Here is a 13,853-nt window from a genome sequence, read left to right on the forward strand (position 1 = left end):
ATCCAGAGGAAAAGACGCAGTTATCCCCGTCAACTACAAACAGGTGTAATCAAATCCTTGGAATGAAAAAAATAACGATGTTTCCAGCAGATAAAGTCCACGAGAAATGCTAATCTTTAAACCTTCAGGGGGAGGACCGTCCTCTCTTCAAGCAGGAAAACACTGAACAGAATAAAGGGGTGGACCGCTGCACCGCTTATTTAGACAGTTAGTCAGTGATGTATCAACAGCGGCGCTCAGAGCCCATCCACGGTAATGTATGTGCTGTTCATATTATAATAAACACTTAAAATGTTGTGTAAATGATGGCTACTGACTTTAAACACATGATTATAAAATGCATATGAATATGAATTTAAATAAAAATATGAACAATATTGGTAGAAGTCGTATTTCTAGATGGTAAAGTTTACGAGTTAAAGTTATGAGAAAAGTGGAAAGTTTTCAAGCCAGAAATGACTTTCAGGTTGGGAGGAGCTGTCCACACTGTGGTGCTGAAAGTAACAGAGTGCACTTGCTTTTGCATAAATTGCAAACACTACCTAACGAAAATTCAATTCAGGTTATACAAACAATGTTTGAAATAGTAGTAATGAAGTTGCATATTGCACCTCACCTCTAGAGGAGAGTCAGGCTCATCCAGGATGCTCTTTTCACTCTGTATCCGCTGCATCGTCCCTGTAGAACTGGGGTCCATTATCAGCACGTTCTGACTACCGGCTCTGCCGAACTTACAGTCACTCTTTCTGGAGTCAGTCGTCCTGCACACCTCGTAATTGTACACGTGTTGGAGAGTCCCTGTCCCCAAAGTGTCTGAGTAACGTGGTGGATAATATGGAATCACAGGAAGATTGGAGTGATACAGGACACGAGACTGTCTCCATCTGTAGATTTTCACTGATATAATAACCACTAAACACGTGATGAAGAGGAAGGAGACTACAGCCAAAGCCAACACTAAGAAAAAAGTCAGGTTGTCATTGTACTCCTTGTCGTGTGTAAAGTCAGTGAACTCAGACAGCACTTCAGGGAAGCTGTCCGCCACCGCCACGTTAACAATGACTGTAGCTGAGCGAGAGGGCTGCCCGTTGTCCTCCACGATAACATTAAGTCTTTGTTTCACAGCATCTTTATCAGTGACTTGGCGGATAGTTCTTATTTCTCCATTCTGTAAGCCCACTTTAAACAGCGCCCTGTCTGTGGCTTTCTGCAATTTATAGGAGAGCCAGGCATTCTGTCCAGAGTCCACATCAACAGCCACCACTTTAGTCACCAGATAGCCCACATCTGCTGAACGAGGCACCATTTCAGCCACCAGAGAGCCACCAGTCTGGACTGGGTACAGAACCTGAGGAGGGTTGTCGTTCTGGTCCTGGACATTAATTCTGACGGTGGTCACTGAACTCAGAGGAGGGGATCCAGCATCACGAGCAGTTACGTTAAATTCAAACCACTTTATTTGCTCATAATCTAAAGACCTCATTGCATGAATGACACCATTTTCGGAATTAACTGACACTAACGAAGACACTGCCACTCCATTTATCTCTCTCTCTTCCAGAAAGTAAGAAACACGAGCGTTTTGGCCCCAGTCGGCATCTTTAGCACCGAGAGTGAACACAGAAAACCCAGGAGAGTTGTTCTCTGGAACAGTTTTACTATATTCTGATTGGTCAAATTTGGGTGGGCTGTCATTCACGTCAGACACTTTTACATTAACGTTTTTACTGCTCACTAGAGGCGGAGAGCCTTGGTCAGAGACTGTTATGGTGATATTATACTCAGGAATACTTTCTCTGTCCAAGAAGTTGTCGGTGACTATAGTATAGTATCCTGTTAATGAAGACTCGATTTTGAAAGGTATGTCAGAGTTAATGGCGCACTTGACAACACCGTTACCATCAGAGTCTTCGTCATCAACATTAATAACAGCTATAGTTGTACCAGGAGGAGAATCCTCGGATATGGAGTTAGAAAATGACATTAGCTGTATTGTAGGGACGTTGTCATTCTCGTCAATTATTTGAATAATAACTTTGCACGTGTCTGAATGTCCCCCGTGATCACTGGCCTGAACATTTAATTGATACGTCTTAGATTTTTCAAAATCCAGTTTACCAGAAACTTTAATTTCTCCAGTTTTAACATTTACTTCAAAAAGCTGTTTCGCATCTCTGGCAACATTAGCTATAGAATACGTCACTTCACCATTGACTCCTTTATCTGCGTCATTTGCACTAACAGAAGTCACAACTGTTCCTTCAGGAGAATTCTCCTTAACATCTGCTTTATAAACAGGCTGGCTGCACACTGGCGCATTATCGTTAGCGTCTAGCACAGTGATATGAATACGCACTGTCCCCGATCTGTGTGGCTCCCCTCCATCTGAAGCAATCAGTACGAGAGTGTGACTTTCCTCTTTCTCTCGGTCTAACGGGTTTTGTAAAACCATTTCGAGAAATTTTCCTCCATCAGGCTGGCTCTGTACTTCAAGTTTGAAATTATCTGACGGTCTAAGTATGTATTTTTGAATATCATTAATAAGAACATCAGGGTCGTCTGCACTCGCAAGACCGAAACGAGACCCTGATGCAATACTTTCAACGATTTTCAAATGTATTTCATCCTTTGGGAACGACGGGCTGTTATCGTTGATGTCTATAACCTCCACTGTTACCCGATAAAGCTGGATAGGATTTTCTAATATGACCTCGAAACTGAAGCTGCAGGGCGTCGTCTTTCCACACAGCTCTTCTCGGTCGATTCGCTCTTTAATAACAAGGGTTCCTTTGTCTCGGTTTAAATCGACATACTGTCGGCTTCCCTTTGTAATAATACGAGCTTTACCTGATATGAGCCTCGCCACGTCCAAACCTAAATCTCTAGCAATGTTTCCAACAAAAGAGCCTTCTGCCTGCTCCTCTGGTACGGAATACCGAGCCTGTCCAGTCACCGAGCTCAGCTTGAAAAGACAAAGAATGACAAACAGTGTTTGCCATCGGCCTCTGCGAGCGATTATCCACATACAAGCCATCATATATCCAGAGGAAAAGACGCAGTTATCCCTGTCAACTGCAAACTGGTGTAATCAAATCATTGGAATGAAAAAAGTAACGGTGTTTCCAGCAGATAAAGTCCACGATAAATGCTAATCTTTAAACCTTCAGGGGGAGGACCGTCCTCTCTTCACGCAGGAAAACACTGGACAGAATGAAGGGGTGGACCGCTGCACCGCTTATTTAGACAGTTAGTCAGTGATGTAGCAACAGCGGCGCTCAGAGCCCATTCACGGTAATGTATGTTATATTCATATTATAATAAACACTTAAAATGTTGTGAAAATGATTGCTACTGACTTTAAACACATGATTATAAAATGCATATGAATATGAATTTAAATAGAAATATGAACAATATTGGTAGAAGTCGTATTTCTAGATGGTAAAGTTTACGAGTTAAAGTTATGAGAAAAGTGGAAAGTTTACAATCCAGAAATGACTTTCAGGTTGGGAGGAGCTGTCCACACTGTGGTGCTGAAAGTAACAGAGTGCACTTGCATTTGGATGAATTGTAAACACTACCTAACGCAAATTCAATTCAGGTTATACAAACAATGTTTGAAGAAGTAGTAATGAAGTTGGATATTGCACCTCACCTCCAGAGGAGAGTCTGGTTCGTCCAGGATGCTCTTTTCACTCTGTATCCGCTGCATCGTCCCTGTAGAACTGGGGTCCATTATCAGCACGTTCTGACTACCGGCTCTGCCGAACTTACAGTCACTCTTTCTGGAGTCAGTCGTCCTGCACACCTCGTAATTGTACACGTGTTGGAGAGTCCCTGTCCCCAGAGTGTCTGAGTAACGTGGCGGATAATATGGAATCACAGGGAGATTGGAGTGATACAGGATGCGAGACTGTCTCCATCTGTAGATTTTCACTGATATAATAACCACTAAACACGTGATGAAGAGGAAGGAGACTACAGCCAAAGCCAACACTAAGTAAAAAGTCAGGTTGTCGTTGTACTCCTTGTCGTGTGTAAAGTCAGTGAACTCAGACAGCACTTCAGGGAAGCTGTCCGCCACCGCCACGTTAACAATGACTGTAGCTGAACGAGAGGGCTGCCCGTTGTCCTCCACGATAACAGTCAGTCTTTGTTTCACAGCATCTTTATCAGTGACTTGGCGGATAGTTCTTATTTCTCCATTCTGTAAGCCCACTTCAAACAGCGCCCTGTCTGTGGCTTTCTGCAGTTTATAGGAGAGCCAGGCATTCTGTCCAGAGTCCACATCAACAGCCACCACTTTAGTCACCAGATAGCCCACATCTGCTGAACGAGGCACCATTTCAGCCACCAGAGAGCCACCAGTCTGGACTGGGTACAGAACCTGAGGAGGGTTGTCGTTCTGGTCCTGGATCAGTATTTTCACACTCACGTTGCTACTGAGTGGAGGGGAGCCTCCATCCTGCGCTTTGACGACGAAAACCAGCTGTTTGATTTGTTCATAATCAAATGAGCGCACTGCGTGTATCACTCCGCTTTCTGTATTTATAGAAACATATTCAGAAACTGGAGACCCACCGATATTAGTATCTTCTAGCATATAAGATACACGGGCGTTTTGGTTTTCATCGGGATCTTTAGCCCTGACAGTGAGAACAGAAACGCCCGGAGAGTTATTTTCAGCAATAAACGCGTTGTAAACACTTTGAGAAAACACTGGAGCATTATCGTTCACATCTGAGACCTTTAAATTAAAGGTTCTTCGTGTTGAGAGAGGAGGTATTCCTGCATCTGTCGCAACAACGGTGATGTTGTATTCTGAAACGCTTTCACGATCTAAAACCGTATCTGTCACCAAAGTATAATAATTTCTTAAACTGCTTTTAACCTTGAAAGGCGCATTTTGTTCTATTTTACAGGTTACCTGTCCGTTTTCACCTGAATCTAGGTCTTTTACATTTATAATGCCAATAGTTGTACCAGGGGGAGAGTCTTCTGACACAGGACTGGTGAACGACATGACACTAATAGAAGGGGCGTTGTCATTTACATCAGTTACTTCAATTATCACTTTACTTGAATCTGTTAAACCTCCTTGATCTTTTGCATCAATTCTAAGCTCAAATTTTTTATCCTTTTCAAAATCTATTGTTCCTGAAACAAATAGTGCACCAGACATTTGATCTATGGACAACAAATCGGCTATATTGCTCCTCACGTTTGAAATTGAATATGTGATGTAACCATTCGATCCACTATCTGCGTCTGTAGCATTAACAGTAACAACATTAGTGCCCTTTGCTGCGTTTTCTATCACAGTAGCTTTATACACTGACTGGTTAAAAACGGGAGCATTGTCATTCGCGTCTAAAACTATTATGTCTATATTTACGGTACCAGATCTCTGCGGACTCCCACCATCTACTGCGATAAGCTTTAAAGAGAGATGGGGAACCTCCTCTCTGTCTAACAGTTTTTGCAGCACCATCTCAGCATATTTGCTCCCGTCTGGATTTACATGCTGCTTCAAAACGAAATTGTCGTTTGGAGTTAAAACATAATTTTGAAGGCTGTTGACACCGACATCAAGATCCTCTGCACTTTCCAGCACAAATCGAGCCCCAAGGTTAGCTGACTCGCTAATGTCTAACTTAATATCTGATTTCTTGAATACCGGAGGATGATCATTCACATCTAACACTTCAATTGTAATGTGGTGAAGCTCCATAGGATTTTCTAAAATGATTTCAAAGCTGAAACTGCACGGTGTTACTTCTCCACAAAGCTGCTCTCGGTCTATTCTCTCATTCACGACTAGAATCCCTTTGTCTGTCTTCAGCTCGGTGTAATGAATGTTTTCTCCGGTCACGATACGGGCTCGACCAGAACGGAGCCTCTTCAGATCTAGACCAAGATCTTGCGCTACATTACCGATGAGAGAGCCCTTCTTCAGCTCCTCTGGTATAGAGTAGCGGATCTGACCAGCGATGATATTAAAGAAGTAACATAACAAAAGAACCATTACCCGCTGAGAGCCGATGCACAAACGCCATTTGCAGAGTGGTTGCTGATACGCCATGATAGAAAGAAAAATATTCCGAAAAGAAAAGATCCGAAATCCTCCTTTCTCAATTAATTAACATCCACTCTTCTATATGGGCTCTGTTCACGTGTTAGAAAAGGAAAATAAAGCTGCTGGACTCACAAAGAACAACCTCTTTTTCGAGATGTAGATTTCTGACGTTCCCTCTAACCCTACTTCAATGTGATCACACAAACAACGCCCCTGGACTGCAACGTAGAGATTATGAGTACACACTGTATTATTGTTCAACAGCGTCACTTAGAGTCCAAAACGGGAACACCAAACGGGTTGCCAGTAAATGATGAAAGAAGTAACCCAATAAAAAAGAAAAAAATAATAATACTAATGTCTGTAATATTACGTAACAACAACAAAAACAAAAATAATGGCATATAATTAATTGTGCAGGGCAGTTAGTGTTTGCAAAGGCTGAGAAGTTGCCCAGATACCAGTCTTTAATAATATTAAGACGAAGAAAAAAATAAAGACACATAGTTTCTACGGAAGCCCTAAAGTACGCAAGCCCCAAAGGCTCATACATTACATATACTTTAGTTCCTCTGTTTTCCCGTGTTATGGAGATGCTTTTCCTCCGTTTACCGAGACAACGAGATAATTAATTTGAGAGGTAATGAGTGAAACGTGATAGGCCTGAGATTTTCATCACAACTGACATGTCATGCTTTGTAAAAACTTTTCATATCTTGAAGAACATGAACAACATTGCCAGATGATTTCAGTTGTTTTTGTACTGTAATGGAATTAAACTGTAATCTGTTTATTTATGTGCGCATTGTAAAAATCCTCCCTGTACTGGTATTTATGTTGTTGTAATATTATATTGTTGACAATAAAGTTTGTTAAAAAGACAAAAACAAAAAAAACTGAGGACATCAGGTTCACTCATGCCTCTGATGAAGCTGAAGCGAGCTGAAGCCTTAATAACGTCTTCTTAGATGACGCACACTAATGTGAACATTATCTGTAACAGCAAGGCATGAAGCTTTTTCAGCCTGTGTCAGGCTTTGATTGAAGCGACATGTGATGGTGATGATATCCTCCTGCTCCTGTGACAATGCAACACTGAATAATGTTTCCTGCAATGATTTAAAAGAGTAGACTACCGTTTTGTTTTCTCCAGATCTCAAATTAACCATCTCTTTATCACGGGAAAACGGAGGGAAATGAGCTAGGTATGACCGTTTAGGGCTTCCGTAGTAATCATCATCATTGTTTTAATAATGACAATAGTATTATTGTTAGTATTATTATTATTAGCAGTAGTAGCGAGAGTAGAATAAGTAACACTATTGATTAGAAACTAAGTGGAAAGTTGAAAGTGTTTGAGCCAAAAAGTACTTTCATATAAAGAGGAGCTGTCCGTACTGTGGTGCTGAAATGAACTGTATGCACTTGTTTTCGGGTAAACTGTGACTTATTAACTGCAATTTCATTTCGGTTCATGGAAACGATTTTTAAAGAAGCAATTACTTTGCTATTGCGTCTCGCAATTATTTTCACACAAAGTGAACCACTTGGCTGATGCTGTATATTGTGAATTGTATTGGTACATCATTTAGTTCATATACTATATATTTCAGCTATGTTAGTCATTTTAAAGTCAAACTGCTGTCAGTCGAGTATATGCAGTAAAATGTCACCAGGAAGGAGCAGGGGGCACAAAGGACCAGGGACTGTAAATCATGACAATCAACTCACCTCTAGAGGAGAGTCTGGTTCATCCAGGATGCTCTTTTCACACTGTATCCGCTGCATCGTCCCTGTAGAACTGGGGTCCATTATCAGCACGTTCTGACTACCGGCTCTGCCGAACTTACAGTCACTCTTTCTGGAGTCAGTCGTCCTGCACACCTCGTAATTGTACACGTGTTGGAGAGTCCCTGTCCCCAAAGTGTCTGAGTAACGTGGTGGATAATACGGAATCACAGGGAGATTGGAGTGATACAGGATGCGAGACTGTCTCCACCTGTAGATTTTCACTGATATAATAACCACTAAACACGTGATGAAGAGGAAGGAAACTACAGCCAAAGCCAACACTAAGTAAAAAGTCAGGTTGTCATTGTACTCCTTGTCGTGTGTAAAGTCAGTGAACTCAGACAGCACTTCAGGGAAGCTGTCCGCCACCGCCACGTTAACAATGACTGTAGCTGAACGAGAGGGCTGCCCGTTGTCCTCCACGATAACAGTCAGTCTTTGTTTCACAGCATCTTTATCAGTGACTTGGCGGATAGTTCTTATTTCTCCATTCTGTAAGCCCGCTTCAAACAGCGCCCTGTCTGTGGCTTTCTGCAGTTTATAGGAGAGCCAGGCATTCTGTCCAGAGTCCACATCAACAGCCACCACTTTAGTCACCAGATAGCCCACATCTGCTGAACGAGGCACCATTTCAGCCACCAGAGAGCCACCAGTCTGGACTGGGTACAGAACCTGAGGAGGGTTGTCGTTCTGGTCCTGGATCAGTATTTTCACACTCACGTTGCTACTGAGTGGAGGGGAGCCTCCATCCTGCGCTTTGACGACGAAAACCAGCTGTTTGATTTGCTCATAATCAAATGAGCGCACTGCGTGTATCACTCCGCTTTCTGCATTTATAGAAACATATTCAGAAACTGGAGACCCACCGATATTAGTATTTTCAAGAATATACGATATGCGGGCGTTTTGGTTTTCATCAGGATCTTTAGCCCTAACAGTGAGAACAGAAACACCCGGAGAGTTATTTTCAGCAATAAACGCGTTGTAAACACTTTGAGAAAACACTGGAGCATTATCGTTCACATCAGAGACCTTTAAATTAAAGGTTCTTCGTGTTGAGAGAGGAGGTATTCCTGCATCTGTCGCAACAACAGTGATGTTATACTCTGAAACACTCTCACGATCTAAAACAGTATCTGTTACCAAAGTATAATAATTTCTTAAATTAGATTTAATCTTGAAAGGTGCATTTTGTTCTATTTTACAGTTAATGTTTCCGTTATCCCCTGAATCCAAGTCTTTTACATTTATAATGCCAATAGTTGTACCAGGAGGAGAGTCTTCTGACACAGGACTAGTGAATGACATGACACTTATAGAAGGGGCGTTGTCATTTACGTCATTTACTTCAATTATCACTTTACTTGAATCAGTTAAACCTCCCTGATCTTTTGCCTCGATTCTAAGTTCGTACTTTTTGTCTTTTTCATAATCAATTGAACCTGATATTGAAATAACACCATTTTTTTCATCTACTGTAAACAAATCAGTGAGACCACTACTGAGATCTGAAAAATAATATGTGACAAGACTATTTGACTCGAAATCTGCGTCACTAGCATTAACAGTGGTAACGTAAGTATCTCTGGGAGAATTTTCCATGACTGTAGCTTTGTACACTGATTGATTAAACACAGGCGCATTGTCATTGGCATCAAGAACAGTGATATGTATATTTACTGTACCAGATCTCTGCGGACTCCCACCGTCTACAGCTATTAGCTTCAGAGAGAGACTAGGGTTTGCCTCTCTGTCTAATGGCTTCTGGAGCACCATCTCTGCATATTTCTTTCCATCTGCATTCGAGTTTTGTTTAAGAACAAAATTCTCATTTTCGGTCAGAAAATATTCTCTGAGTCCATTGACACCCACATCTGGGTCTTCCGCGCTTGTCAGTGTAAAACGAGCACCCGTATTAGCTATTTCGCTGATTTCAAAATCGATGTTGTTTCTTTTGAACGTGGGTGAATGATCATTTATGTCTATTATTTCAACTGTAATTTGATGCAGCTCCATTGGGTTTTCTAAAATCACCTCAAAGCTGAAACTACACGGTGTTATATCTCCGCAAAGCTGCTCCCGGTCTATTCTCTCCTTCACAACAAGAATCCCTTTGTCTGTCTTCAGCTCGGTGTACTGGATGCTGTCCCCGGTCACGATACGGGCCCGACCTGAACGAAGCCTCTTCAGATCCAAACCAAGGTCCTGTGCAACATTACCGATTAAAGAGCCTTTCTTCATCTCCTCTGGGATTGAATACCGGATATTTCCGCTGACCATGTGGTTCAGATAAAACATTAACAACAGAAGCTTCCAATTCTGTCCGCAGCCAAAGCGCCATTTTACGCACCGAGAGTAGGGTGGTAATCCACATGCCATAGCAAAACAAAAATATATTCAAACAGGATCCAAGCAAGATACGTATTCTGAAAATAACACTGAACGGACCTCTACAGAAAAATAACATCTACTTTTCAGTTCACTGTATCTGAATAAAGGCATCAATTAAAGCGAGTCTGTTTTCATCGACTGTCAGCACACGTACTGAACACTGCCTTCCTTTTCTCTCATAACCGACAGTGGTAAGGGAGGGGACTGTGTGGAAATGTTTTAGAGATTATGTTGCATTGACCAACAGCGTCCCTTAGAGTCCGAAATCAGTAACACAGTACTACATAGAACTATTCCAGGTACTATTAAATGGTTAATTACATTTGATGGCCGAATAATAAAACAATCTAAATTGTGTCAATAGGTACACCGCAAAAGTAACATTGAAATAAAAAATAATCTCGCCCAAAGTATCATTCTGTTCTTATGTAATTTACTCTAAAAATGCACATATATGAATGGAAATATTTTTGCAAAATAAAGCACAGAAAAAAGAATAATACAAAACTTCAAAACAAAATGCAACTATAACTACAAGTCAATTATTCTTTGGGAATCGTTGGGAAATGAAATACAATAGTATATAGGGCAGCTTGTTGATGTTAAATGTGAGCAGTGAAAGGGTAATTTTCGATGGCCAATAAAAAATGTTTAGTCCCAGGCGAACATTTTTTTTCAACAGTCACGAGTGCAACACGTTTCGAGTTTAGAAAACTATAAAAACACAAAGTGAAACTAAATCAGAGCAACGTGCTTGTGAAGCATTAAAGGAGGATATCAGACACTTTCATTTATGGGTTATATAATATGAATATGAAGAAATAGCAACAATACTACCCAGGCTGATTTATCAAGGGCTGCAAAGTTAGCTGCTGTCCATGGTGCTGAAGATGACGCACTGTAGTAACGTGCAGCATTTCACCATCAATGTAACTAAACCAGGACAATTATATGCGGCAAAGAGAAGAAGCTATCATTTAACTCACCTCTAGAGGAGAGTCTGGTTCATCCAGGATGCTCTTTTCACTCTGTATCCGCTGCATCGTCCCTGTAGAACTGGGGTCCATTATCAGCACGTTCTGACTACCGGCTCTGCCGAACTTACAGTCACTCTTTCTGGAGTCAGTCGTCCTGCACACCTCGTAATTGTACACGTGTTGGAGAGTCCCTGTCCCCAAAGTGTCTGAGTAACGTGGTGGATAATATGGAATCACAGGGAGATTGGAGTGATACAGGATGCGAGACTGTCTCCATCTGTAGATTTTCACTGATATAATAACCACTAAACACGTGATGAAGAGGAAGGAGACTACAGCCAAAGCCAGCACTAAGTAAAAAGTCAGGTTGTCGTTGTACTCCTTGTCGTGTGTAAAGTCAGTGAACTCAGACAGCACTTCAGGGAAGCTGTCCGCCACCGCCACGTTAACAATGACTGTAGCTGAACGAGAGGGCTGCCCGTTGTCCTCCACGATAACAGTCAGTCTTTGTTTTACAGCATCTTTATCAGTAACTTGGCGGATAGTTCTTATTTCTCCATTCTGTAAGCCCACTTCAAACAGCGCCCTGTCTGTGGCTTTCTGCAGTTTATAGGAGAGCCAGGCATTCTGTCCAGAGTCCACATCAACAGCCACCACTTTAGTCACCAGATAGCCCACATCTGCTGAACGAGGCACCATTTCAGCCACCAGAGAGCCACCAGTCTGGACTGGGTAGAGAACCTGAGGAGGGTTGTCGTTCTGGTCCTGGATCAGTATTTTCACACTCACGTTGCTACTGAGTGGAGGGGAGCCTCCATCCTGCGCTTTGACGACGAAAACCAGCTGTTTGATTTGCTCGTAATCAAATGAGCGCACTGCGTGTATCACTCCGCTTTCTGCATTTATAGAAACATATTCAGAAACTGGAGACCCACCGATATTAGTATTTTCAAGAATATACGATATACGGGCGTTTTGGTTTTCATCGGGATCTTTAGCCCTAACAGTGAGAACAGAAACACCCGGAGAGTTATTTTCAGCAATAAACGCGTTGTAAACACTTTGAGAAAACACTGGAGCATTATCGTTCACATCAGAGACCTTTAAATTAAAGGTTCTTCGTGTTGAGAGAGGAGGTATTCCTGCATCCGTCGCAACAACAGTGATGTTATATTCTGAAACGCTTTCACGATCTAAAACAGTATCTGTCACCAAAGTATAGTAATTTCTTAAATTAGATTTAATCTTGAAAGGTGCAGTTTGTTCTATTTTACAGGTTACCTGTCCGTTTTCACCTGAATCCAAGTCTTTTACATTTATAATGCCAATAGTTGTACCAGGGGGAGAGTCTTCCGACACAGGACTAGTGAACGACATGACACTAATAGAAGGGGCGTTGTCATTTACATCATTTACTTCAATTATCACTTTACTTGAATCAGTTAAACCTCCCTGATCTTTTGCCTCGATTCTGAGTTCGTACTTTTTGTCTTTTTCATAATCAATTAAACCTGTTATTGAAATCACACCAGTTTTTTCATCTACTGTAAACAAATCAGTGAGACCACTACTGAGATCTGAAAAATAATAAGTTACAATACTATTTGACCCGAAATCTGCGTCACTAGCATTAACAGTGGTAACGTAAGTATCTCTGGGAGAATTTTCCATGACTGTAGCTTTGTACACTGATTGATTAAACACAGGCGCATTGTCATTGACATCAAGAACATTGATATTTATATTTACTGTACCAGATCTCTGCGGACTCCCACCGTCTACAGCTATTAGCTTCAGAGAGAGACTAGGGTTTGCCTCTCTGTCTAATGGCTTCTGGAGCACCATCTCTGCATATTTCTTTCCATCTGCATTCGAGTTTTGTTTAAGAACAAAATTCTCATTTTCGGTTAAAAAAAATTCTCTGAGTCCATTGACACCCACGTCTGGGTCTTCTGCACTTGTCAGTGTAAAACGAGCACCAGTATTAGCTGATTCGCTGATTTCAAAATCGATGATGTTTCTTTTAAAAGTGGGCGAATGATCATTGATGTCTGTTATTTCAACTGTAATTTGATGCAGCTCCATTGGGTTTTCTAAAATCACCTCAAAGCTGAAACTACACGGTGTTATATCTCCGCAAAGCTGCTCCCGGTCTATTCTCTCCTTCACAACAAGAATCCCTTTGTCTGTCTTCAGCTCGGTGTACTGGATGCTGTCCCCGGTCACGATACGGGCCCGACCTGAACGAAGCCTCTTCAGATCCAAACCAAGGTCCTGTGCAACATTACCGATTAAAGAGCCTTTCTTCATCTCCTCTGGGATTGAATATCGGATATTTCCGCTGACCACGTGGTTGAGATAAAACATTAACAACAGAAGCTTCCAATTTTGTCCGCAACCAAAGCGCCATTTTACGCACCGAGAGTAGGGTGGTAATCCACATGCCATAGCAAAACAAAAATATATTCAAACAGGATCCAAGCAAGATACGTCTTCTGAAAAAAACACTGAACGGACCTCTACAGAAAAATAACATCTACTTTTCAGTTCACTGTATCTGAATAAAGGCATCAATTAAAGCGAGTCTGTTTTCATCGACTGTCAGCACACGTACTGAA

At 41.6% G+C, this 13,853-nt stretch overlaps 3 protein-coding genes across 3 annotated transcripts; all 3 read right to left on the reverse strand.

The window, feature by feature from the left end:
• Positions 1 to 553: 553 nt before the first annotated feature.
• Positions 554 to 3,037, reverse strand: LOC310947992 (protocadherin beta-16-like; the record flags this gene model as incomplete). Its single annotated transcript, XM_083914983.1, has 1 exon — positions 554 to 3,037. The coding sequence occupies one exon, from the start codon at positions 3,035 to 3,037 to the stop codon at positions 554 to 556; it is 2,484 nt and encodes an 827-aa protein (XP_083771109.1).
• A 555-nt stretch (positions 3,038 to 3,592) lies between these two features.
• LOC310947994 (uncharacterized protein) lies at positions 3,593 to 10,147 on the reverse strand (the record flags this gene model as incomplete). Its single annotated transcript, XM_083914986.1, has 2 exons — positions 3,593 to 5,980; positions 7,808 to 10,147. 2 exons carry the CDS (start codon positions 10,145 to 10,147, stop codon positions 3,593 to 3,595), a joined length of 4,728 nt encoding a protein of 1,575 aa, XP_083771112.1.
• Positions 10,148 to 11,235: 1,088 nt separating this feature from the next.
• On the reverse strand, positions 11,236 to 13,683 carry LOC310948254 (protocadherin gamma-A10-like; the record flags this gene model as incomplete). The annotated part of the gene is made up of 1 exon (XM_083915318.1): positions 11,236 to 13,683. The coding sequence occupies one exon, from the start codon at positions 13,681 to 13,683 to the stop codon at positions 11,236 to 11,238; it is 2,448 nt and encodes an 815-aa protein (XP_083771444.1).
• Between the last annotated feature and the right edge of the window lie 170 nt (positions 13,684 to 13,853).

This window comes from Echiichthys vipera (assembly GCF_963691815.1).
Source record: "Echiichthys vipera genome assembly, chromosome: 6".
NCBI lineage: Eukaryota > Metazoa > Chordata > Actinopteri > Perciformes > Trachinidae > Echiichthys > Echiichthys vipera.